At 50.6% G+C, this 23,835-nt stretch overlaps 1 protein-coding gene across 1 annotated transcript in view; it reads right to left on the bottom strand.

The window, feature by feature from the left end:
- LOC142284809 (F-box/WD repeat-containing protein 2) overlaps positions 1-23,060 on the bottom strand; it is a 29,427-nt gene extending 6,367 nt beyond the window's left edge. The window contains exons 1-6 of the mRNA XM_075333229.1: positions 22,953-23,060; positions 19,392-19,901; positions 5,032-5,226; positions 4,262-4,395; positions 4,097-4,183; positions 2,765-2,934 (exon numbers count right to left, since the gene is read on the bottom strand). Coding sequence (XP_075189344.1) covers positions 2,765-2,934; positions 4,097-4,183; positions 4,262-4,395; positions 5,032-5,226; positions 19,392-19,881 — 1,076 coding nt within the window. The 5' untranslated portion in view covers positions 19,882-19,901; positions 22,953-23,060. The remainder of the gene's footprint in view (positions 1-2,764; positions 2,935-4,096; positions 4,184-4,261; positions 4,396-5,031; positions 5,227-19,391; positions 19,902-22,952) is intronic.
- Positions 23,061-23,835: the final 775 nt, after the last annotated feature.

Below are 23,835 nucleotides of genomic sequence, written 5' to 3'. Positions count from 1 at the left end.
GAGCCTCGAGCTCCCGAGCATTTTAGTACTCGCTCATCACTAGTTGTGACTTATCAGGCCGCTATTATGAGTGCCCTCCGGATTCCAAGCCTGGACCCCCAGCCAGATATTCACTCCCTCTGCACTGCAGAGCAGCCAGCGCCGACCAGTGTACTAAGAACGCTGAGAAAATGGCGCCAGAGTGAGGGGGGGGGGCGGGGGTTAACCCAGGAGCGGGAATCGGAGGGCTAAGGAGATGTACAGGGGAGGGAATCATCTCCTCAAAAAGGAGTGTCCTCCCCTGTGCAGAGCGGCCGGCGGGCGGCGCTGCAGTGTCCCCCTGCATGACTGACATGCAGGGGAACGAAACGAAACTAGGCCGCGGCTGAAGCCGGGGCCTAGAGTTATGCATGCGGCCGACAATCAGGCATCATCGGCGCGGTTCTCAGTAAAAACCGTGGAACCGGCCGGAAACACAGTAAAAAGCAGCATTATCAAAGTAAATCACTGTCCCCCCCAATAAAAGTGCCCCACATTGCAGAAGGACCCTCTGAATAACGTCTCTATACTTAGCTTTGAGACGCAGGGCCCAGTCCCTGGGTGGGGTGGGGGTTCAGTGCTCCGTCCAGCAGGGACCTGCAAAAGGGCTGCGGATGGAGGCCGGTCTCCTGCAAGGCAGTGAGAACCGTGTTGGCTCTAACTTCAAGCCAGAGCCCCTAAGGGATGGTGAAGGAGCGCGGCATGAAGGGCTCCTGCCCTGAAGTCAACCTTAACAGCACCGCCGCCAGGGGGGTGAGAAGGGACATGCCGGGAGTCCAGTGGACCCGCTTTTCTTCCAAATCTTTAGAAAAAATGAAAAATCAAAAAAGGATGCATGTGTGTGTGTGATCCTCCTGACACAAAGAATGAAACTGGCTAGGACTGGCTAGCAGGGGGTGTATATGCTAGGAGGGAGGAGCTACACGTTTTGAGTGTAGTAACTTTGTGTGTCCTCCGGGGGCAGTAGCTATACACCCATGGTCTGGGTCTCCCATAGGAACCATAAAGAAATCCCATATACAGTTATATGAAAACGTTTGAGCACCCCTATTAATGTTAACCTTTTTTCTTTATAACAATTTGGGTTTTTCTATTTCAGTTTCATATATCTAATAACTGATGGACTGAGTAATATTTCTGGATTGAAATGAGGTTTATTGTACTAACAGAAAATGTGCAATCCGCATTTAAACTAAATTTGACCGGTTCAAAAGTATGGGCACCCTTATCAATTTCTTGATTTGATCACTCCTAACTACTTTTTCTGACTTACTATTGCACTAAATTGGTTTTGTAACCTCATTGAGCTTTGAACTTCATAGGCAGGTGTATCCAATCATGAGAAAAGGTATTTAAGGTGGCCACTTGCAAGTTGTTCTCCTATTTGAATCTCCTATGAAGAGGGGCATCATGGGCTCCTCAAAACAACTCTCAAATGATCTGAAAACAAAGATTATTCAGCATAGTTGTTCAGGGGAAGGTACAAAAAAATTGTCTCAGAGATTTAAACTGTCAGTTTCCACTGTGAGGAACATAGTAAGGAAATGGAAGAACACAGGTACAGTTCTTGTTAAGCCCAGAAGTGGCAGGCCAAAAAAAATATCAGAAAGGCAGAGAAGAAGAATGGTGAGAACAGGAATGGTCAATTATACCTTCATCCAGGATCCAGGAACTCATTAAAAACTACAGGAAGCGATTAGAAGCTGTGATTTTGCAAAAGGAGGATGTACAAAATATTAATGTCACTTTTATGTTGGAGGTGCCCATACTTTTGCACCGGTCAAATTTTGTTTAAAAGCGGATTGCACATTTTCTGTTAGTACAATAAACCTCATTTCAATCCAGAAATATTACTCAGTCCATCAGTTATTAGAAATATGAAACTGAAATAGCAAAAACCCAAATTGTTATAAAGAAAAAAGGTTAACATTAATAGGGGTGACCAAACTTTTTCATATGACTGTAGCATACCTGTCCCTTGTGTCCTCTCCTCACTATTACTACCATGCTTGTACTCCTGCTTGCTCTGAATATCCCATATAGCATACCTGTCCCTTGTGTCCTTTCCCCACTATTACAGCCGTGCTTACATTCCTGCTTGCTTGGAATATACCATAAAACATACCTGTCCCTTGTGTCCTCTCCTCACTATTACTGCCGTGCTTGTATTCCTGCTTGCTCTGAATATCCCATATAGCATACCTATCCCTTGTTTCCTCTCCTCACTATTACTGCACTGAATATCCCATATAGCATACCTGTCCCTTGTTTCCTCTCCCCACCATTACAGCTGTACTTGTATTCCTGCTTGATCTGAATATCCCAAATAGCATACCTGTCCTTGTGTCCTCTCCCCACTATTACTGCAATGCTTGTACTCCTGCTTGCTCTGAATATCCCATATAGCATACCTGTCCCTTGTGTCCTCTCCTCACTATTGCTGCCATGCCTTTATTCCTGCTTGCTCTGAATATCCCATATAGCATACCTATCCCTTGTATCCTCTCCTCACTATTACTGCACTGAATATCCCATATAGCATACCTGTCCCTTGTGTCCTCTCCTCACTATTACTGCACTGAATATCCCATATAGCATACCTGTCCCTTGTGTCCTCTCCTCACTATTACAGCTGTGCTGGTATACTGCCATGTGACTTCCACCCATAACTGAACCATTTGACTTATGTTACAAAGATAACACAGAGCAAGCAGCTCCATGGCATTATCCAGTCTGGTGTACTTACCGCTGGATGTCATAACTGGCGAAGTCCCACTGATACAGACCCAGGGCTGAGCTACAGACGATGAATCTGCCATCAAAGTGGAGACGCGGCTGAAGAGTTATGCTTCGGTCATCCGACACGTACAGAGTCTTCAGACACTTGCAGTTTATCTCTCTGCCGATCGGCCATATCTGCAAGATGGGAAAGAAAAGTAGTAAGCAACAGCAGACTGGATGCGTCCCGGCAGCGGCGGACGGAGTGCTGCCATCAGAGGTTGTGTCGTCTGACTAGTCCCTATGGACGCCAGTACATGAAGTGACACCAGCGTCCAGCTCCGCACCATTCTTATGCTAAACAATAATTTACTCTCAGAAATCACTGCAATCAAAAAATTCATGCCTGCCATCCCGAAGTGTGTCAGGGGCGCTCCATATTCAGATGTATATCCTGCCTAGTACAACCGTGGACACCAATGTGGATGACTGCACTGCCCCTGACTGGCATCAAAAATAGGGCTGGCCTCAGGCGCTTGGGGGTTCCCCAGCGAGGTCGCAGTAGCGGGAAGCTCACCAGGGAGGCCGCAGCAGCAGAGGGGGGCTCATCTGGGAGGCACAGTAGCAGGGGGGCTCACCAGAGAGGCCGCAGTAGTGGGGAGCTCACCAGGAGAGCCGTAGTTGCCGGGGGGGGGTGTTTTGCTCACCAGGGAGGCCGCAGTAGCGGGGAGCTACCAGGGAGGCCGCAGTAGCGGGGTGGCCCACCTGGGTGGCACAATAGTGGGGGGGGGGGCCCACCAGCGAGGCCGCAGTAGCGGGGAGCTCACCAGCAAGGTCACAATAGCGGGGGGGGGGGCCTCACCAGGGAGGCACAGTAGCAGGGGGGCTTACCAGAGAGGCCGCAGTAGCAGGGAGCTCACCAGGAAAGCCGCAGTTGCGGGGAGCTCACCAGGAAAGCCGCAGTTGCGGGGAGCTCACCAAAAAAAGCCGCAGTTGCGGGGAGCTCACCAGGAAAGCCGCAGTAGCGGGGAGCTCACCAGGGAGGCCGCAGTAGCGGGGAGCTCACCAGGGAGGCCGCAGTAGCGGGGGGGGGTGGGGGGGGGGGGGGCTCACCTGGGAAGCAAAGTAGCAGGGGGGGCTCACCAGAGAGGCCGCAGTAGTGGAGAGCTCACCAGGAAAGCCGCAGTAGCGGTGGGGGGGGGGGATTGGGGGGCGCTGGCTCACCAGCGAGGCCTCAGTAGCGGGGGTTGGGGCAGGGGCTCACCGGGGAGACTGTAGGTTTTTCCCAAGTTTAGAACAGGGGGAATAAATGCAGGTTGGTGACCCTCACAATCAGACAGGGGTCTCCAGAGTCCATTACCTTGATCTCATACTTGTCAGCGCTTAGCAGAATGTAATCTCCAGGGCTGTGCAGGAGCGACTTCACCGCACATTTCTGTAGGACAACCTGTGAGGACATGAGGTAACGTGTATATATCTGATGCCAGACACCAATCTACAAACTTCAGCGTGTTTTACCACCTACCTTTGTGACCCACTCAGTGTGACCGGTGAGCGTATTCAAGCACGTTCCTGTGGACAAGGCCCAGATTTTCACAGTGTTGTCTGCCGAGCCGCTGACCAGTAGATCCAGATCATCACTATAGTCCACACTAAAGACTGAAAAGGAGAAGAGCTGACAGCAAGCACGGCGGTAGGAAAACTGCAGCGTACCGGTGGCAAGGGGAGGGCAGCGTACCGGTGGCAAGAGGAGGGCGGCATACCAGCAGCAGGGGGATGGCAGCATAATGATGGCATGAGGAGGAAGGCAGCCCACCGATAGCACGGCAGCAGGAGGAGGGCGGCAAACAGGCGGCATGAGGGGGTGCGACACGGACGATATGAGGCAGCAGAAGTGTGCTGACAGGAGAATGTCCTCCATCATCCTTCTCTATGGGTGGCTTGCTCTGATTTCTTACCTACAATGGGTCGTCTCCATGTTTCACTTTTTACATGGTCTACTCTAGGCTTACACCATTTGATCCCCAACGTTACAAGATATTTTGGTGCAGGATCGCTAATTGGGCCACGCCCCCTTTTCAGTAGTCCACGCTTCTTCAGTGTACATTAAAAAAATGTGGGCCAAGCGTGGATTTACAGAAATTTGTCCACAATCATGAAGCTTGCTCCTGTGTACGGTGCATGAGAATGGCACAGTCTGCAGGATGAAGGGTCGGCACAGAGGCTGCACAACAGAATGGAAAGACAAAGAAGTAAGGCTGGCATGCTACATTACATGTCTTCTCTGTGATTTACCTGCTCCAGTGTGGCCCCGGAAGTGCTGCGTTCGGGCCCCTGAGCTCCAGTCCCAGCAGGCTACAGTGTTATCAAATGAGCCGGTTACCAGCTTCAGTTCATCGAAGGTGACAGCAGCGCAGGTGTGAGTCTGGATGCCGTAGATGCACTGACCGGTGCTCACATCCCACAGTTTCGCAGACAAGTCGTCAGAGCCTGTGCAACAAGGAAATTTGGCTTAAGAGTGGCACAAGGTTCAGGCCCCGGCTGGGCAATAATGTATATTGTAAAAAATTATGTACACCCTTTCCTCGCTGTGTGATGAGGGTCCAGGGCTCTGCGCATTAGACTATACACTGTGTACAGAATGATTGAGTATTTGGATCACATCAGCGTGCGGCCCGGTACGCTTAGCCCAGTGTGTGTAGCCCCATGTGCGCCGCATGTATTTGAGTGTAACAAGCCTTATTAAAAGAATAGCTATTACCAAAAATAAAATCCAAAATTTATTAGTATAGAATTATAAAAGCAAGGAAGCCAATAATGAAAAAAAAAAAAAACAAAACAAAAAAAAACAAACAAAAAAAACAAAACGACAGCAGAAAAAGGAGCAGGAAACAAGATATGGAATCCATATGTAAATATCTGTCTGTGATTATCAATGTAATTCATTAGATGTAAAAAAGTACATACAAAATACAGCCACTATATATTAAAGGGAACCTGTCACCTAGAATATGCGATCTGACCTATCAGCAGAAGCATGTGTGCCCTAATTACACCTCCCTACCCATCCTTGTGTTGTAAAATTGTATAATATGAAAGTAATAAACATTTTATTACCTTCATATTTCCTATGTAAATTAGAGAGCTGCTGGCCACATGGGCGGTGCCTTGCCCTATGGACGTCTGCATACTTTCCGTGGTATCACGCCCCTGTGGGTGTGATACCATGGAGTCACATGAGCATCGTCCCCGTCGCTCATTCTATCCTGCGCGCATTGTGGCAGGCTTCTTTTCCGGGTGTTAACTCGCCGGCTTCAGACGCGCATGCGCAGTACGCGTCTGAAACTGACAAGGATAACCCGGAAAAGAAGCCTGCCACAATGGTAAGTATAAACGTGCGCAGGGTAGAATGGTTATCCTTGTCAGTTTCAGACGCGTACTGCGCATGCGCGTCTGAAGCCGGCGAGTTAACACCCGGAAAAGAAGCCTGCCACAATGCGCGCAGGATAGAATGAGCGACGGGGACGATGCTCATGTGACTCCATGGTATCACACCCACAGGGGCGTGATACCACGGAAAGTATGCAGACGTCCATAGGGCAAGACGCAGCCCATGTGGCCAGCAGCTCTCTAATTTACATAGGAAATATGAAGGTAATAAAACGTTTTTTATTACTTTCGTATTATACAATTTTACAACACAAGGATGGGTAGGGAGGTGTAATTAGGGCACACATGCGTCTGCTGATAGGTTATAATGCATATTCTAGGTGACAGGTTCCCTTTAAGCAATACAATGATATAAAAAATTGTTTGTTCGGGGAAAACAAATTGCGAAGTGCAATTACAAGATATTTGCAGAAAAGAGTGAATGAATAAATAGGAGCCAAATAATAATCAATTGTACAACAAAGTATACAAAAAAGTATACAGAGGACAATGGCTATGGATAGCGTCCCAAATGAGGTATACACGTAATCCATAAAGTGCATACAAAAAACATGACCATTATATCTCAGAATATATATAAAATATGTAAATCAGACACTCCCAGGTCAATGTATAGGTCTTGTAACTATAAAATATATATATTTACCCTGAAACAAATAGGCTGCTCACGAAGTGGAGATGGCAAGGAGTCAAATTAGGCAGCGCACCATAATAAGTAAAAAATCAAGGTGTGGATACCTGAGGCAATGATCCACCACTGCTGTGCCAACACCAGAGCCCTACACGTGTTTCGGCGTGTAGCCTTCGTCAGGGGTGTGTGGCCTAATGATTCCTTGCCATATCCATCCAGCACAAGCTCCTGTAAGAACTTAATTTGATGGTAAGAGGAACTCAGGGCTGTGGCTCGCACCCTATAAACCCCTAGTGGCCGACCAGGAGTGTCTGAGTCATTAGGCAAGTCAACTTGTAGGAGTGAGAACTCTTCCCCCATTGTATTTGGCTGTAGAGAATTAACAGGTCGATTTGGTGCAAGGTCATTCCTCAATCAACCAGCATGGCAAGTGTTTTGCAAATGCCCAGGCTGCCCACATCGATAACATCTCCTCTGCGTTGGACTCCTTCCAATGTGCATTTCTGGAGAAGGCAGTAGGAGAACCTGGTGACAAAGGCCAGAGGCCATACACTCCAACAGGGGCATCTATGGTGAAGGGGTCAGTGGTATACGACAGTAGAGGTGGTTGTACCTCTTCCTCAAGCAGTATGGAATGCACAAAATGCACCGGACGAGGTGGAGATGCCTGGGGGTCCCTCCGAGTCCTTGCGGGACAACTGGATTGCAGGTGCCCAGGTTGTCCGCACCCATAACATGTCTTCTCTGTGATTCACCCAGGGCGTGGTCGGAACGGTTGGAGCTCAGGATTGTGAGCCGTGGTTGTCATCGGCCTGTGGAGGGGCAGATATAAGTGGAGAGGGCCGAGGCGCAAGAGGGTCAGACTGTGGCTTATTGTCCATAAGCCTCCTCCAATGCGGTCGGATAGTAAGGGCCTCATCTGCCAGGGCTGCAGCTCTATCCAAGGTGCACAGCGTGCGCTCTCTGAGCCATTCCCGTATTTCTGAGGGACACTTAAAAAGGAATTGTTCTATAAGAAATACCTGTATAACGTCTTCCACAGTGAAGGAGTTTTCCGCTTCCAGCCATCTCCGACATGCCTGGGACATCTTATGGGCATACATCCTAAATGATCCCCCTTTGGTGCCTGGGAGTTCTCGGAACTGTGCCCTATGTGAGTCTGGGGTGATGGCATGGTAATCCAGGATAGTCCGCTTTACAATGTTGTAATCCCGGTTCTGCTGTGAGTCAATGGTGCGATAAGCCTCTGCCAGGCTTCCGTTCAGGAGTCCCACTAACAAATACATCCAGCCAGAGTGGAGCACCTCCATCACCGCACACTGCTGCTCAAAGTCCTTGAAGAACCCCTCCACATCTCCAGAAGCCTCTTCAAATGGCTTGAAGTCCGCCCGGGTGATCTGTACAGGCTCGCGGATCGCTGGGTTTACACTCAAACTCATATCTCCCTCTGCCGGACTCCATTGCTTCTTGTCTCCTCTGTGCTCGGTGAGCAGCCTCCTCCTTATACTGCTGAGATACACCTGGGCCCAGAACCGCCATCCCTTCTTCAAACCATACCACCCACTGGCTTTTTGGCGCAGGGATCCCCGTCTTCAGCGCTTGTATGTCAGACATCTGGGAGGTGGACTGGCTGGCACCCACCAGTAGATCAATTAAGGCCTCATTACTCAGTCCCTGGTAGCTTAGGCCCAGATTTTTGGCTCTCTCCTGTAGACTGGATGTGGTCCAGTTTCTGTACTCACTCTGTGGGCGATTCTCCATTATTCTGTGCTCTGTTGATCCCACCGCTGCCACCAGTTGTGACGGGGTCCTTCTCCCATATCACACAATCAACAGAGCGAGATATGGCTGAAGAATCCAATAAACATTTATCCCAAGCAAAACAGAAGGTTCATAATATAATCCACTACACAGAGGGTAAAAATAGTCCAGTAATGGCATAAATGTCCCGGGGACTCCTCCAGCAGATCTTCTCCATGGAAATCAGGGTTCTTCACAGTCTCTCTGGGGTGCTGGCCGCAGCCTCAGCTTTTCCCTCAGAGGGTCAATCTTGCTTCTTCTCTCTTGTAAGTCTCACCCAGAATGACTGACCAATTCTTCAGGTAAGCAGAGAGTTTGTACTTTTTAAGAACTTTTGCTGCGGAATCTCATATTGACCTGGCTGGTGGGCGTTTGTGTGTGGGTACTGTTGTACTTACTACACGGATGTGTATTTATGCGGGTACTGTTAAAGGAAAATTGGACATAATTTAACACAAAATCCCTAAAATGGTCCTGAAAAAGGTTGTTGGCCTCTTTCTATTATAGTGGCAAGCATGTGATGCTCGTTCAGACTCACCTGCGCCAAGTGAAAGGTATTGGATATATGAAAACTAAAAGCGCAAAAATAGGGTCTTATCTGTGAGATATGGTGAGCCTGTGATTAAGGCTTTACTCACTTGGGAGGTTTAGTTATGTCATATACAACCACTAGGAAAAATCTCGGAAAGACAACTGACAGCCCCCAGTATATCGAGGATACTTTGCGATTGCAACTAGGAGTGGAAAGGGTTAAATTGCTGCGCTGCTGTGCATTAAAGAAGAATGCTGGATCTTCGATATGTGACTTTATTCAACGCGTTTCGGAGCAACCTCCTTCATCAGGATCATCACATTTACATATGGTACTGGACAGGGGTATATATACACAGCAGGAAAAAAGGCGCCATACGGTCAACCGTTAGTCAGCTGATCCGTGCGGCATTAAATGTGCATGGCATGGATTAGCTGACTAACGGTTGACTGTATGGCGCCTTTTTTTCCTGCTGTATATATACCCCTGTCCAGTACCCTATGTAAATGTGATGATCCTGATGAAGGTGGTTGCTCCGAAACACGTTGATCTTTAATGCACAGCAGCGCACCAATTTAACCCTTTCCACCCTTAGTTGCAATCACAAAGTGAAAAGGTGTTGGCAATATGAAAACCACCCATGAAACCAGATAAAAAGGGGAGAAGTTCACATAATCGTTGCACTATGTCTGTGTGTGCCACACTAAGCACAGAGAACAGGGAGAAGAGAACTGTGAGGACTGGAGAACCAAAATTGTTGAAAAATATCAACAATCTCCAGATACTGATGTTCCTTTGTTATAGGGAGCGATTGATGGAAGTTACTTATTACAAAGTGTAAAAGGGTGTGCAACAATTCTCCAGGTAAAGCTGCTCCAGCTCCTTCAAGTTAGATGTTTCCACTGGTGACCAGCGATCTTCACGTGTGACCCAGATTCTCCATTGCATGAAGGTCTGGACTGTGACTCAGCTGCTCCAATATAGTTACGTTTCTCCTTACACCACTAGCGTGTTGCTTTAGCAGTACCTTTGGGTCATTGTCTTGTTGGAAGGTGAACCTCCATTCCAGCATCAAATCACTGAAAGACTCACAGGTTTTGCTCAAGAGTATCCCTGTATTTCACAACATCCATCTTCCCCTTGACTTGGACCATCTTCTCTGTTCCTGCTGCCAAAAACCTTCCCCTAACATGATGCTGCCACCACCATGATTCACTGTGGGGATGGTGCTTCTGGGTTGATGAGATGTGTTGGATTGTTACCAGATATAGCATTTACCTTGGTGGCCAAAAAGTTCAATTTTGATCTCATCTGACCACAGCACCTTCCTCCATACATGTGTTTTGGCAAAATCAAAACGAGCCTTCCAATTTTTGTCTGTAAGTAAAGGTTTTTTTCCGGCCACTATTGCATAAAGGCCAGCTGCATGGAGTGTACGGCTTATTGTGGTCGTATGGACAGATCCTCCAGTCTTTGTTTGGAGACTCTGTAGCTCCTTCAGGGTTACCGTTGGTCTCTGTATTGCCTCTCTGACTAATGCCCTCCTTGCTTGGGCTGAGAGTTTTGATGGGTGCCCCTCTATTGGCAGGTTAGTTGTAGTACCATGTTCTTTCCATTTGATGATAATTGATTTAATGGTGCTCTGGGGGTCATCACAGATCAGGATTATTTTTTAGAACCCAACCCTGACTTGTACTTCTCACCACTTTGTCCCTGACTGGTTTGGCGGTCTCCTCGGCCCTCAGGGTGTGGTGTGGCGATCTCCTCGGCCCTCAGGGTGTGGTGTGGCGATCTCCTCGGCCCTCAGGGTGTGGTGTGGCGATCTCCTCGGCCCTCAGGGTGTGGTGTGGCGATCTCCTCGGCCCTCAGGGTGTGGTGTGGCGATCTCCTCGGCCCTCAGGGTGTGGTGTGGCGATCTCCTCGGCCCTCAGGGTGTGGTGTGGCGATCTCCTCGGCCCTCAGGGTGTGGTGTGGCGATCTCCTCGGCCCTCAGGGTGTGGTGTGGCGATCTCCTCGGCCCTCAGGGTGTGGTGTGGAGATCTCCTCGGCCCTCAGGGTGTGGTGTGGAGATCTCCTCGGCCCTCAGGGTGTGGTGTGGAGATCTCCTCGGCCCTCAGGGTGTGGTGTGGAGATCTCCTTAGTGTTCATGGTATTGTTAGTGGGGCCTCTTGCTTAATGATGTAGCAGCCTCTGTGGCCTTTCAGAAAGAAGGGAATTTTGTTACTTACCGTAAATTCCTTTTCTTCTAGCTCTTATTGGGAGACCCAGACGATTGGGGTATAGCTACTGCCCTCCGGAGGCCACACAAAGCACTACACTAAAAAGTGCAAGGCCCCTCCCCTTCTGGCTATACCCCCCCGTGACATCACGGGTTCTCCAGTTTTAGTGCCAAAGCAAGAAGGGGGAAAGCCAATAACTGGTTTAAACAAATTAACTCCGAGTAACATCGGAGAACTGAAAAACCGTTCAACATGAACAACATGTGTACCCGCAAACAACAAAAAAATCCCGAAGGACAACAGGGCGGGTGCTGGGTCTCCCAATAAGAGCTAGAAGAAAAGGAATTTACGGTAAGTAACAAAATTCCCTTCTTCTTCAGCGCTCTATTGGGAGACCCAGACGATTGGGACGTCCAAAAGCTGTCCCTGGGTGGGTAAAGAAATACCTCATGTTAGAGCTGCAAGACAGCCCTCCCCTATGGGGAAGCCACTGCCGCCTGCAGGGCTCTTCTACCTAGGCTGGCGTCCGCCGAAGCATAGGTATGCACCTGATAATGTTTGGTGAAAAAATGTGCAGGCTCGACCAGGTAGCTGCCTGGCACACCTGTTGAGCCGTAGCCTGGTGTCGTAATGCCCAGGACGCACCCACGGCTCTGGTAGAATGGGCCTTCAGCCCTGAAGGAACCGGAAGCCCCGCAGAACGGTAGTCTTCAAGAATTGGTTCTTTGATCCATCGAGCCATGGTGGCTTTAGAAACCTGCAACCCCTTGCGCGTACCAGCGACAAGGACAAAAAATGCATCAGAGCGGCGCATGGGCGCCGTGCGGGAAATGTAGATTCTGAGTGCTCTCCCCAGAACTAACAACTGTAAATCCTTTTCATACCGGAGAACCGGATGAGAACAAAAGGAAGGTAAGGATATATCCTGATTAAGAAGAAACGCGGATACAACCTTAGGGAGAAACTCCTGAATAGGGCGCAGCACCACCTTGTCCTGGTGGAATACTAGGAAGGGAGCCTTGAATGACAGAGCCGCCAGCTCAGACACTCGCCGAAGCGACGTGATCGCAACCAGAAAGGCCACTGTCTGTGACAGGCGCGAAAGGGAAACTTCCCTCAGAGGCTCGAAAGGCGGCTTCTGGAGAGCAACTAGTACCCTGTTCAGATCCCATGGATCTAACGGCCGCTTGTACGGGGGCACAATATGACAAACCCCCTGTAGTAACGTGCGCACCTTAGGAAGACGTGCTAGACGCTTCTGAAAAGAACACGGATAGTGCCGAGACTTGCCCTTAAAGGGAGCCGAGCGACCAACCTCTTTCCCAACCAGATTGCAGGAGGGAAGGCAAAGTAGGCAATGCCGATGGCCAGGGAGACACTCCCTGAGCAGAACACTAAGATAAGAATATCTTCCACGAGTTGTGGTAGGTCTTGGCAGACCGCGGCTGGCTAGCCCGTCTCATGGTGGCAATGACGTCGTGCTCACGGTCGACCGACGGTGAGGTGCCACAGATCTCGGTACCACGACCTCCCCGGCCAGTTTGGGGCGACGAGGATGGTGTGGCAGCAATCGGTAGCTGGAACTGTGACCAATCCTGAGCCAAGGCGCCTGTCGCCAGAGCTCTTTGATCGTAAGACCGCGTCATGAAAATCGGGACCTTGTTGTTGCCGAGAAGCCATGACGTCGACGTCCGTCTTCATCCTGCGGCTACAGATTTCTTGAAAACAAACGGGTGCAGAGCCCATTCCCCTGCGTCCACGCCCTGGCGACTGAGGAAGTCTGCTTCCTAGTGTTGTACGCCCGGGATATGAACAGCTGATATGGTGTATGCTCTGTCTTCTACCCATAGCAGAATCCGCCGGACCTCTTGGGAGGCTTGTCGACTGCGTAGTCCGCCTTGGTGGTTGGTGTATGCCACCGCTGTGGATAGTCCGACTGAATTCGGATCTATTTGCATTCCAGCCACTGCAGGAAGGCTTGCAGTGCAAGATACACTGCCCAGAGCTCCAGACCACTGAGTTGAAGAGTGGACTCCTCTGAAGACGGTCTTTGACCGTCTGGAAAAGTGACACGTTCCTGTGTAGGGACATCGACTTCCCTCCCATAAGCGAAGAATGTGCTATTGAGGCGGACGCAGATGAAACTGCGTGAAAAAAGCTCGCCTCTGGATGAGGCGCCTCCTTGAAGGAGAGACTGCCCCCTCGTCTGTAGTGAACGCTGTTTGTCCAGCGGAAGCTTCACTATCGCTGAGAGAGTGTGAAAACTCTCCAGGAGATGCCAGCGATTGGGTTCAACCTTGAAAAGTTGAAGACCCACCCGAAACTCTGGGAAGGGTCCAGCGCCATGTTCAGGTTGTGTTGGCATGCTTCTAAAGGAGAGTGCCTTGACCAGTATATTGCCCAAGTAAAGGATCACAGAGTGACCGTGAGAGCGCGGAACTGCTCCCTCTGCTGCCACGAACTTGGTGAACACCCGTGGGGCTGTCGCCAGCCAAAGGGTATGGCTACGAAACGAAATATTCTCGTCTTTAATAACGAATCGTAGCCAACGCCGGTGCCTCGGAGCAATCGGCACGTGTAGATAAGCATCCTGATGTCTATTGATGTTAGGAAAAACTCCTTGAGACAGAGAGGCAATGACGGAGCGGAGTGATGCCATCCGGAACCGCCTGGTTTTCACGTGCTTGTTAAGCAGTATAAATGCCAGAACGGGACGGAAGGAGCCGTCCTATTTTGGCACCACGACCAGGTCGGAGCAAAATGCGTATCTGGTTCCTGAAGAGGAACAGGAATTACCGCTCTTTCCGCCTGCAGAAGAGCCTCGGCTCGGTCGGTGCGGTAGTTTGAAAACAAACTGACTCTCACTCACAGGCCCTTGACCTGCGGTAGGTAAATGCCGCTAAAGCGGGGGAGTCTGCCCCCCCCGCGGTTGCGGAGTGAGAGGGATGAAAATTATGAGGAAAAACACTTTGGTAGCGGGTCCTCCGGCTGCCTTCCCCGGGCGTGATTGAGCCCGCTAGGAATCTATGCCCTTCTGGGCTTTTTGAGTTGTCTTGGATAGTTGAATGATTTCATTCAACCCTTACCAACAGACTATCACTAGATAAAGGCAACCTGGTTAAGCACTTCGTTGGAAGCAGCCTCTGTTCCAATCTCTCAACTACTAGCCTCTGCGTAAAAACACGGAGTTGGCGGATGCCACTGACGTCCGGCTCGTAGAGTCTCGGACAGCAATAACAGCATGATTCGCCATGCCGACATTGCGAGTTAAAGACGCTGCTGGGACCGAGAGTACCTGTGACAGCGACCCCCTGCGCAATACTAGCTGAAATAGCTTGGAGTGCCTTCACGGCTGCGACTGCCGGAGCAACCGACCTGCCGATAGCTTCATAGACAGATTGCAACCAGAGGCCAATCTGCCTGTCAATGGCATTTTGAAGTGAAGTCCTATCCACCACTACAACTATAGATCTAGCTGCAACCATGGAGATTGGGGGATCCACATTTGGATACTGGGTCTAGCGCTTGACCACGTCAGGGGGGAGCGACACGTGTCTCATTAATACGGTCGGAGAAACGCTTATCGTGATAAGCGTGTCGTTTCTGGACTGCTTCTCTGGAGTCAGAGTGCTAAACAAGTACTCAATATACGCTTGAGATACTGAAATAGAGATTTCTCTTGCTGTGAAGCTGACCCCTCCACTGGAGGAGTTGAGGGAGAAATACCCAACCTTTCGTTGATGGACGCAATAAGATTATTCACTATAGCGTCACCATCCGGTGTATCCGGATTGAGAGCGGTCTCAGGATCAGAGTCCTGAACAGCTACGTCTGCCTCAACGTACAGAGAGTCCTCCAGCTGGGACCTTGACCAGTGATGGAGTCGAGGGCTAATCCCAGCGAGCCCGCTTAGGCCATCTGGGACTGTCGACCGTGTCGGATGCCTGCTCTCTGGGATGCCTGGAATCACTCTGGCGCCTTGAGATGCTCCAAATCAGGGCGGCCAGGGTCATTGCAACCATATTGCCCACGGTCTGCTTGGGGTGCAAAGTCTGTAAGATGTCAGTCATAGTCACAGACAATATATCAGCGGAAAAACTGCAACTTCGTCCCTGTCTCTGGACAGAGATCACAGGTGGTTCTTTTGGCCACATATAGCAGAGACCCCGGTTGAGCAATTGCACGCACTGCGGGTCCTGGAACCGTATGACATGCAGTACAAGCAGCATAGAAAGCCCGTGCATTGGCAACTTGTCTTTTTCTGCTGTTGTTGTCTAGCTATCTAAGAGCCTAGCCGAGGATAGCGACCGTACAGTGAATAGTCATACAAGCATGAAGTACAAATAAACACTTCAGTACATGTAGTACACGCAGCATTGAAAAATTGTGGCTTGGCACATTTGCTCTTCTGCTGCTGTTGTCTATTTATCTAGGAGCATGAGACAAGGATAGCGACATACAGTGAATGTATAGCATACAAGCCTGACAGTAAACACTGCAGCCCATGCAATCCAAGCAGCATTGAAAGCTTGCGCGTTAGCACCCTAGCCTTTCTGCTGCTGTTGTCTATTTATCCAGGAACATTAGCCAAGGATAGCGACATACAGTGAATGTATAGCATACAAGCATGACAGTAAACACTGCAGCCCATGCAAGTCAAGCAGCATTGAAAACTTGTGCCGTAGCACCATTGCTCTACTGCTGCTTTTGTCTGTTTATCTGGGCGCATTAGCCAAGAATAGCGACATACAGTGAATGTATAGCATAACAATAAACCGTGCAGCACATGCAAGCGAAGCAGCATTGAAAGCTTGTGCCTTAGCACAAATTGCTCTACTGCTGCTGTTGCCCAATCTGACAGTAAACACTGCAGCACATGCAAACGACGAAGCATTGAAAGCTTGTGCCTCAGCAGCATTGCTTATTTGCTGCTGTTGCCCAGAATAGCGACAGTACAGTACAGTGCATAGCATATCAGCACACAGTCCAAAAACCCACTTCAGCATTAGTGGTGTCAGTACTGCTTACCGCCCGCACAAGAGCGGGTGTGAGGTCGCCCAAAAACCTGTGACTGGTTCCGTTCTCCCAGAGTGGAAACCATAATGGCTGCCGGCTTCTCTTCCCCGTCCTGTGCAGAGGGGCGGGCCGTGGGCGAGCCCCAGCCAAGAGCGGGAACCCGGCGTCTCACTGTGTTCAGTGAGAGGGGGCTGGAGAATGCAAAGCAGACTCCAGCTCCCTGCGCTGAGCTTCTGTACAGCGTCCCGCCCCTCCTCTGACTGGCAGGGCTGGGGCGGGAACGAAACGAAAGCTAGGCCGCAAAGCCGGGGACTCGAGTAATAAGCGCGGCCGTCCTATGTGCACGGCCGACGGCGAAGTCCCCCGGCGCACCACAAGTCCCAGCCGCGCCACAATGTAAAAAACAATCAGCAGCGGCCGGCGCGGCCGTTTTCAATACATAAATTCACTCAGCAAAGCTGCAGTGAATAATAGCACCAGCGCTCCGCGCTGTTGTCCCCGGCGCACTAACACTCCCAGCAATGCTGGTGTGTGTGTGCGCGCTTGCCCGGGGACACAGAGTACCTTGATGTAGCAGGGCCCTGTCCCTGACGATACTCAGCTCCATATCCAGCAGGTTCTTTTGGGTCTGTGGATGGAGCTCGGTCTCTGTGCCTGGAGACCGGTAAGATCCCACTTCACCCAGAGCCCCTCATGGGGATGGGGAAGGAAAACAGCATGTGGGCTCCGGCCTCTGTACTAGCAATAAGTACCTCAACCTTACAACACCATCCACGGGTGAGAAGGGAGCATGCTGGGGGCCCTATATGGGCCCTCTTTTCTTCCATCCGACATAGTCAGCAGCTACTGCTGACTAAAATCTGTGGAGCTATGCATGGATGTCTGACCTCCTTCGCACACAAAGCTAAAACTGGAGAACCCGTGATGTCACGGGGGGGTATAGCCAGAAGGGGAGGGGCCTTGCACTTTTTAGTGTAGTGCTTTGTGTGGCCTCCGGAGGGCAGTAGCTATACCCCAATCGTCTGGGTCTCCCAATAGAGCGCTGAAGAAAGGTGCGTTTATAACAGACACTTAGTTTGCACACAAGTGGGCTTCCTTTCACTAAGCATGTGACTTATGAAGGTAATTGCTTACAGGGGGTGGTGACATATTATGGAGAGGGGCAGTGTGTTGAGGGTGGCGACATATTATGGAGAGGGGCAGTGTGTGGAGGGTGGCGACATATTATGGAGAGGGGCAGTGTGTGGAGGGTGGCGACATATTATGGAGAGGGGCAGTGTGTGGAGGGTGGCGACATATTATGGAGAGGGGCAGTGTGTGGAGGGTGGCGACATATTGGAGAGGGGCAGTGTGTGGAGGGTGGTGACATATTGGAGAGGGGCAGTGTGTGGAGGGTGGCGACATATTATGGAGAGGGGCAGTGTGTGGAGGGTGGCGACATATTGGAGAGGGGCAGTGTGTGGAGGGTGGTGACATATTATGGGGAGGGGCAGTGTGTGGAGGGTGGCGACATAATATGGAGAGGGGCAGTGTGTGGAGGGTGGTGACATATTATGGGGAGGGGCAGTGTGCGGAGGGTGGTGACATATTATGGAGAAGGGCAGTGTGTGGAGGGTGGCGACATATCATGGAGAGGGGCAGTGTGCGGGGGTACACAAAAATAAAATCTCTCATATCAGATGGCTGCAGTCATCTAAGTGACACATCATTATATTCAGGATGTCTTTGCTTACATCATGCGGCTCTCAGATGAGGTAGCAAAAACCTGCTGACAGATTCCCTTTAATGACATACTGGCAGATGTAGGTTCAAGCAGTACATGCATGGGGCTGACATGACATTTCATCGCTGGACTATATTTGGTGACTTATTTGTGTGACGATGGTGGTTCCGGAGCTGCATTCGTGTATTGACAGTGGTTCTGATGCTGTATTCGTGTACTGATGTTGGTTCTAATGCCGCATTCATGTACTGAAGGTGGTTTAGATGCTGTATTCGTGAACGGACGGTGGTTCTGATGCTACATTCGTGAACGGACGGTGGTTCTGATGCTACATTCGTGAACGGACGGTGGTTCTGATGCTACATTCGTGAACGGACGGTGGTTCTGATGCTACATTCGTGAACGGACGGTGGTTCTGATGCTACATTCCTGAACGGACGGTGGTTCTGATGCTACATTCCTGAACGGATGGTGGTTCTGATGCTACATTCCTGAACGGACGGTGGTTCTGATGCTACATTCCTGAACGGACGGTGGTTCCGATGCTGCATTCGTGAACGGATGGTGGTTCCGATGCTACATTCGTGAACGGACGGTAGTTCCGATGCTACATTCGTGAACGGACGGTGGTTCCGATGCTACATTCGTGAACGGACGGTGGTTCCGATGCTACATTCGTGAACGGACGGTGGTTCTGATGCTACATTCGTGAACGGACGGTAGTTCCGATGCTACATTCGTGAACGGACGGTGGTTCCGATGCTACATTCGTGAACTGACGGTGGTTCTGATGCTACATTCGTGAACTGACGGTGGTTCTGATGCTACATTCGTGAACGGACGGTGGTTCTGGTGTCATACTCATGTACTGACAGTGGTTCTGATTTTCTACACATGTAGCAATCCATACAGTGCTTCATGGCTATGTTAAAACTTAATCTCACATCTCTACGTTTGGAATATTTTTATGAGGAGGCTGTGTTCACACTGAATTTTTTGGAGCAGAATCTCTAAAAAATTTTTAAAATTTTTTCAAATACTTAAACTTTGGTTCTGGTCATGTATTAATGTACTGACGGTGGTTCTGATAATGTATTCATGCAAATACTCATTTACATTTTTTTTTCCCGGTCATTGGGATCGATTCAGTATGGCAATGTGGCCTATGGACCAAAAAAATGTTGTGCACCCCTGCCATAGACTATGATTTCTGTCCATGTTGTGGATTAGTCTGGACCCTGCGCTATTAGTGCCATTTTCCCCCCATATGCTGTCTGTACCCACCTGTACATAGGAGGCCGTCCTTATAATAAAGTGCATACACCCTGGCGCTGTGGCCGATGAGGGACGCAGTCTGGAAGGCTTGGTGGTCAGCCAGCTGCTTCATTCGTAGCACGGCCTTCAGGTAGACTTTCTTCCAGTGCAGAGTGTCCTGCACGGCCTCGTCTATCTGCCAGCCCAGGCTGTGGCACGCCACCTGCCACACCTCAGTGCAAGCGCTGATCACCTTGTTCCATTGCTTGGACACCAGGCAGCAGGTGAGTAATGTCTGCGGGTCCAGCCATTTCAGCAGGTAGAAGCTGAGCTCCAGCGGAAGAAGCCGGAGGAAGTCTCGCTTCAGCAGGGTCTCCAGGTTATTGGACAGGTGACGCAGTTGCACGGCTCCGCTCTGCCCGATTAGGTGATCCAATGTCTCATTCTTCTGCAGGTCAGTGAGTGCGAAGAACGACGCCGAAAGGTTCTCAAGCCATGACTCAAAGTCCTTCTTCTCCATAAGGTGACAGCAGCTCCAGGCTAAAGAGGAGAAAGCAGATCAGATATCAGAAGAGAGGCCCCGATAGTGCGGTTACCAGCGTCTATGTACACCTGGGGGGCACTGCACACCAGGAAACGTCCCAGCGTCTGGGCACAAATCCCCACTCCAGGGGGCACTGCACAGCAGGAAACATCCCAGTGTCTGGGCACAAGTCTCCACCCCAGGAGGCATTGCACACCAGGAAACGTCCCACTGTCATGGGACAAGTCTCCACCCCAGGGGGCACTGCACAGCAGGAAACATCCCAGCGTCTGGGCATAAGTCTCCTCTCCAAGGGGGCACTGCACACCAGGAAACGTCCCAGCGTCTGGGAACAAGTTCCCACCCCAGGGGGCACTGCACACCAGGAAATGTCCCAGTGTCTGGGAACAAGTCCCCACTCCAGGGGGCACTGCACACCAGGAAACGTCCCAGGATTCAGGCAAGGGACGAGCATCCGGGAGCCACAATTTGGGGGGGGGGGGGGGTTACACGACACTGTGTCCGGTGCCAGGATTCCCAGGGTTCAGGAGGGGCACTGTGTCCAGGGCCAGGATTCAGGGGGGTGAGGGGACCCAATGTGTCTGGGCAAGGATTCGGGTGGGGGGGCATTGTGTCCGGGGCCAGGTTTTGGGGGGGGGGGGGGCACTGTGTCCGGGGCAAGGATTTGGGGGGAGGGACTCACTGTGACCGGGCCAGGATTCGGGGGTGGGAGGATGGCACTGTGTCCGGGCCCAGGATTTAGGGGTCAGTGTGGGGAGGGTTTTGGGGGATCAGTTTCATAAGGATGCGGGGGCCAGTGTGTCTGGGGGCCAGGATCCAGGAGTCAGTGTGTCCGGGGGCGAGGATAGAGGAAAACACTGTGGAAAAGAAGCGCAATAGGGTCTTACCCCAGAAAAATGGGGGGGAGTCAAGGAGGGTGGTCTTACTCACCTATAGGGGTTGTGAAAGTCACAACGCCTATACCAGCAGTTTAAGAAATCCAAGCCACGGCAGCGGACCCAAAATTGGCAGATAACAGAGAGTAGTAGATAGGGATGTTAAACCGCGCCACTGACTCAGCCGATCCAAGAGATTATGGATTAATGTTGCTTTTATTCATTACACAGATCAAGTCAACGCGTTTCGGGAGTCAAAGCTCCCTTCATCAGGACAGACTGGCAAGCAAAACAAATTCAAAAAAAGATTTGTTTTGCTTGCCAGTCTGTCCTGATGAAGGGGAGATAAGGTATGCACACCAGTGACTATGGAAGGGGAATACATGGAATAGCAGAAACTGCTGTGTGAATACTGACATGAAAAATTCAATAGCTATTTGTAAGAATGAAATGTGAAAAATGGAACCTGCATTACTGCCATGAATATATGAATAAAGAGAAATTTAGCTACTGAATTGATCAATGCAAAAGAGCCCCAACACTACGCCAAAGTATTTCTCTACGTTGGGGTCCCTAGCTTGTGTGTGTCCTCTCATGCAGTTAAAAAACTTACCGTGTATGGGACGCTGAGACCCAGGCTATATATACGATGTGGATTGGCAATAGGTGTGTGTGGGGAGGGTTCACAAACGAAAAACTACTAACATTAAGGAATAACGTTTGGAACACCATTCTATGTCTGAACTGGGTGCAAAAAACCTAAAAAACATGTTTTTAACTGCATGAGAGGACACACACAAGCTAGGGACCCCAACGTAGAGAAATACTTTGGCGTAGTGTTGGGGCTCTTCTGCATTGATCAATTCAGTAGCTAAATTTCTCTTTATTCATATATGCATGGCAGTAATGCAGGTTCCATTTTTCACATTTCATTCTTACACATAGCTATTGAATTTTTCATGTCAGTATTCACACAGCAGTTTCTGCTATTCCATGTATTCCCCTTCCATAGTCACTGGTGTGCATACCTTATCTCCCCATAGTGATGTTTTTTAGGTTTTTTGCACCCAGTTCAGACATAGAATGGAGTTCCAAACGTTATTCCTTAATGTCCTGATGAAGGGAGCTGTGACTCCCGAAACGCGTTGACTTGATCTGTGTAATGAATAAAAGCAACATTAATCCATAATCTCTTGGATCGGCTGAGTCAGTGGCGCGGTTTAACATCCCTATCTACTACTCTCTGTTACCGGGGGCGAGGATATGGAGGCCAGTGTGTCTGGGGGACAGGATCCGGGGGACAGTGTGTCTGGGGGCAAGGATTCGAGGGCCAGTGTGTCTGGGAGCCAGTGTATACGGGGGCGAGGATATGTGGGCCAGTGTGACCGGGGACCAATATATCCGGGGCCAGGATTCAGGGGGCCATTGTGGGGAGGGTTTCGGGGGCCAGTGATCCCATGGGATCCATTTCCTAAGGATGCGGGAGGCCAGTGTGTCCGGGGGACAGGATCCGGGAGCCAGTGTGTCCGGGGGACAGGATATGGGGGCCAGTGTGTCCGGGGGACAGGATATGGGGGCCAGTGTGTCTGGGGGACAGGATCCGAGGGACAGGATCTGGGAGTCAGTGTGTCCGGGGGTGAGGATATGGGGGCCAGTGTGTCCGGGGGACAGGATATGGGGGCCAGTGTGGTCTGGGGGCCAGGATCCGAGGGACAGGATCTGGGAGTCAGTGTGTCCAGGGGTGAGGATATGGGGGCCAGTGTTTACCCGGGGACCAATATATCCGAGGCCAGGATTCGGGGGGCCAGTGTGGGGAGGGTTTCAGGGGACAGTGATCCCGGGGCCAGTGTGGGGAGGGTTTCAGGGGACAGTGATCCCGGGGCCAGTGTGGGGAGGGTTTCAGGGGACAGTGATCCCGGGGCCAGTGTGGGGAGGGTTTCAGGGGACAGTGATCCCGGGGCCAGTGTGGGGAGGGTTTCGGGGGGGAGCAGTGATCCCGGGGGATCCATTTTCTAAAGATCCGGGGGGCACTTTCTAGCAGCAGCACCACAGTGAACCCCCCACACATCTCTGCGCCCCGGGAAGCGCACAGCAGGGCAGCGCTACATCCAGCTGTGACGTCACTCCTGCCCCGTTATACTGCTCAGTATCGCGCTCCGCTCCCGTATTTACCTCACAACCAGCGGGCTCCTCTCCTCACAGACGCCATACTGCTGGGGGCGTGTCCCTCACAACCCGCGCCCCGCCTCCTCAACAGATCAGACACGAAGAACGACACAAAATCAGGAGACACGAGCTGCAGCAGAAAACAACTGGATCGGTGATCTGCAGGCCACGCCTGGCGGAGGTATCGCGAGAACCCCGAGCGCCGCCATCTTTATTACAGGCAGTAAAAGGGAAACTGACAGGAAATGAAAAATTATAGTGGTGGTCCTAAAGTGAGACCCCCACCGTGCAGACCGCGGCATAGGAGCGCTGACAAGGGCGTAATTTTTACGGGCACTGTGGACATCATTGTTATTATGGGGCACTGTGGATATCACTATTATGGGGGCACTGTGGATATCGCTGTTATTATGGGGGCACTGTGGATATCACTGTTATTATGGGGGCACTGTGGATATCGCTGTTATTATGGGGCACTGTGGATATCGCTGTTATTATGGGGCACTGTGGATATCGCTGTTATTATGGGGCACTGTGGATATCGCTGTTATTATGGGGCACTGTGGATGTCGCTATTATTATGGGGGCGCTGTGGATATCGCTGTTATTATGGGGCACTGTGGATATCACTGTTATTATGGGGCACTGTGGATATCGCTGTTATTATGGGGCACTGTGGATATCACTGTTATTATGAGGCGCTGTGGATATCGCTGTTATTATGGAGGCGCTGTGGATATCGCTGTTATTATGGGGCACTGTGGATATCACTATTATGGGGGCACTGTGGATATCGCTGTTATTATGGGGCACTGTGGATATCACTATTATGGGGGCACTGTGGATATCGCTGTTATTATGGGGCACTGTGGATATCACTATTATGGGG

This window comes from Anomaloglossus baeobatrachus, unplaced genomic scaffold (assembly GCF_048569485.1).
Source record: "Anomaloglossus baeobatrachus isolate aAnoBae1 unplaced genomic scaffold, aAnoBae1.hap1 Scaffold_58, whole genome shotgun sequence".
Taxonomy (NCBI): domain Eukaryota; kingdom Metazoa; phylum Chordata; class Amphibia; order Anura; family Aromobatidae; genus Anomaloglossus; species Anomaloglossus baeobatrachus.
This window is presented reverse-complemented; position numbering and strand designations above follow the sequence as displayed.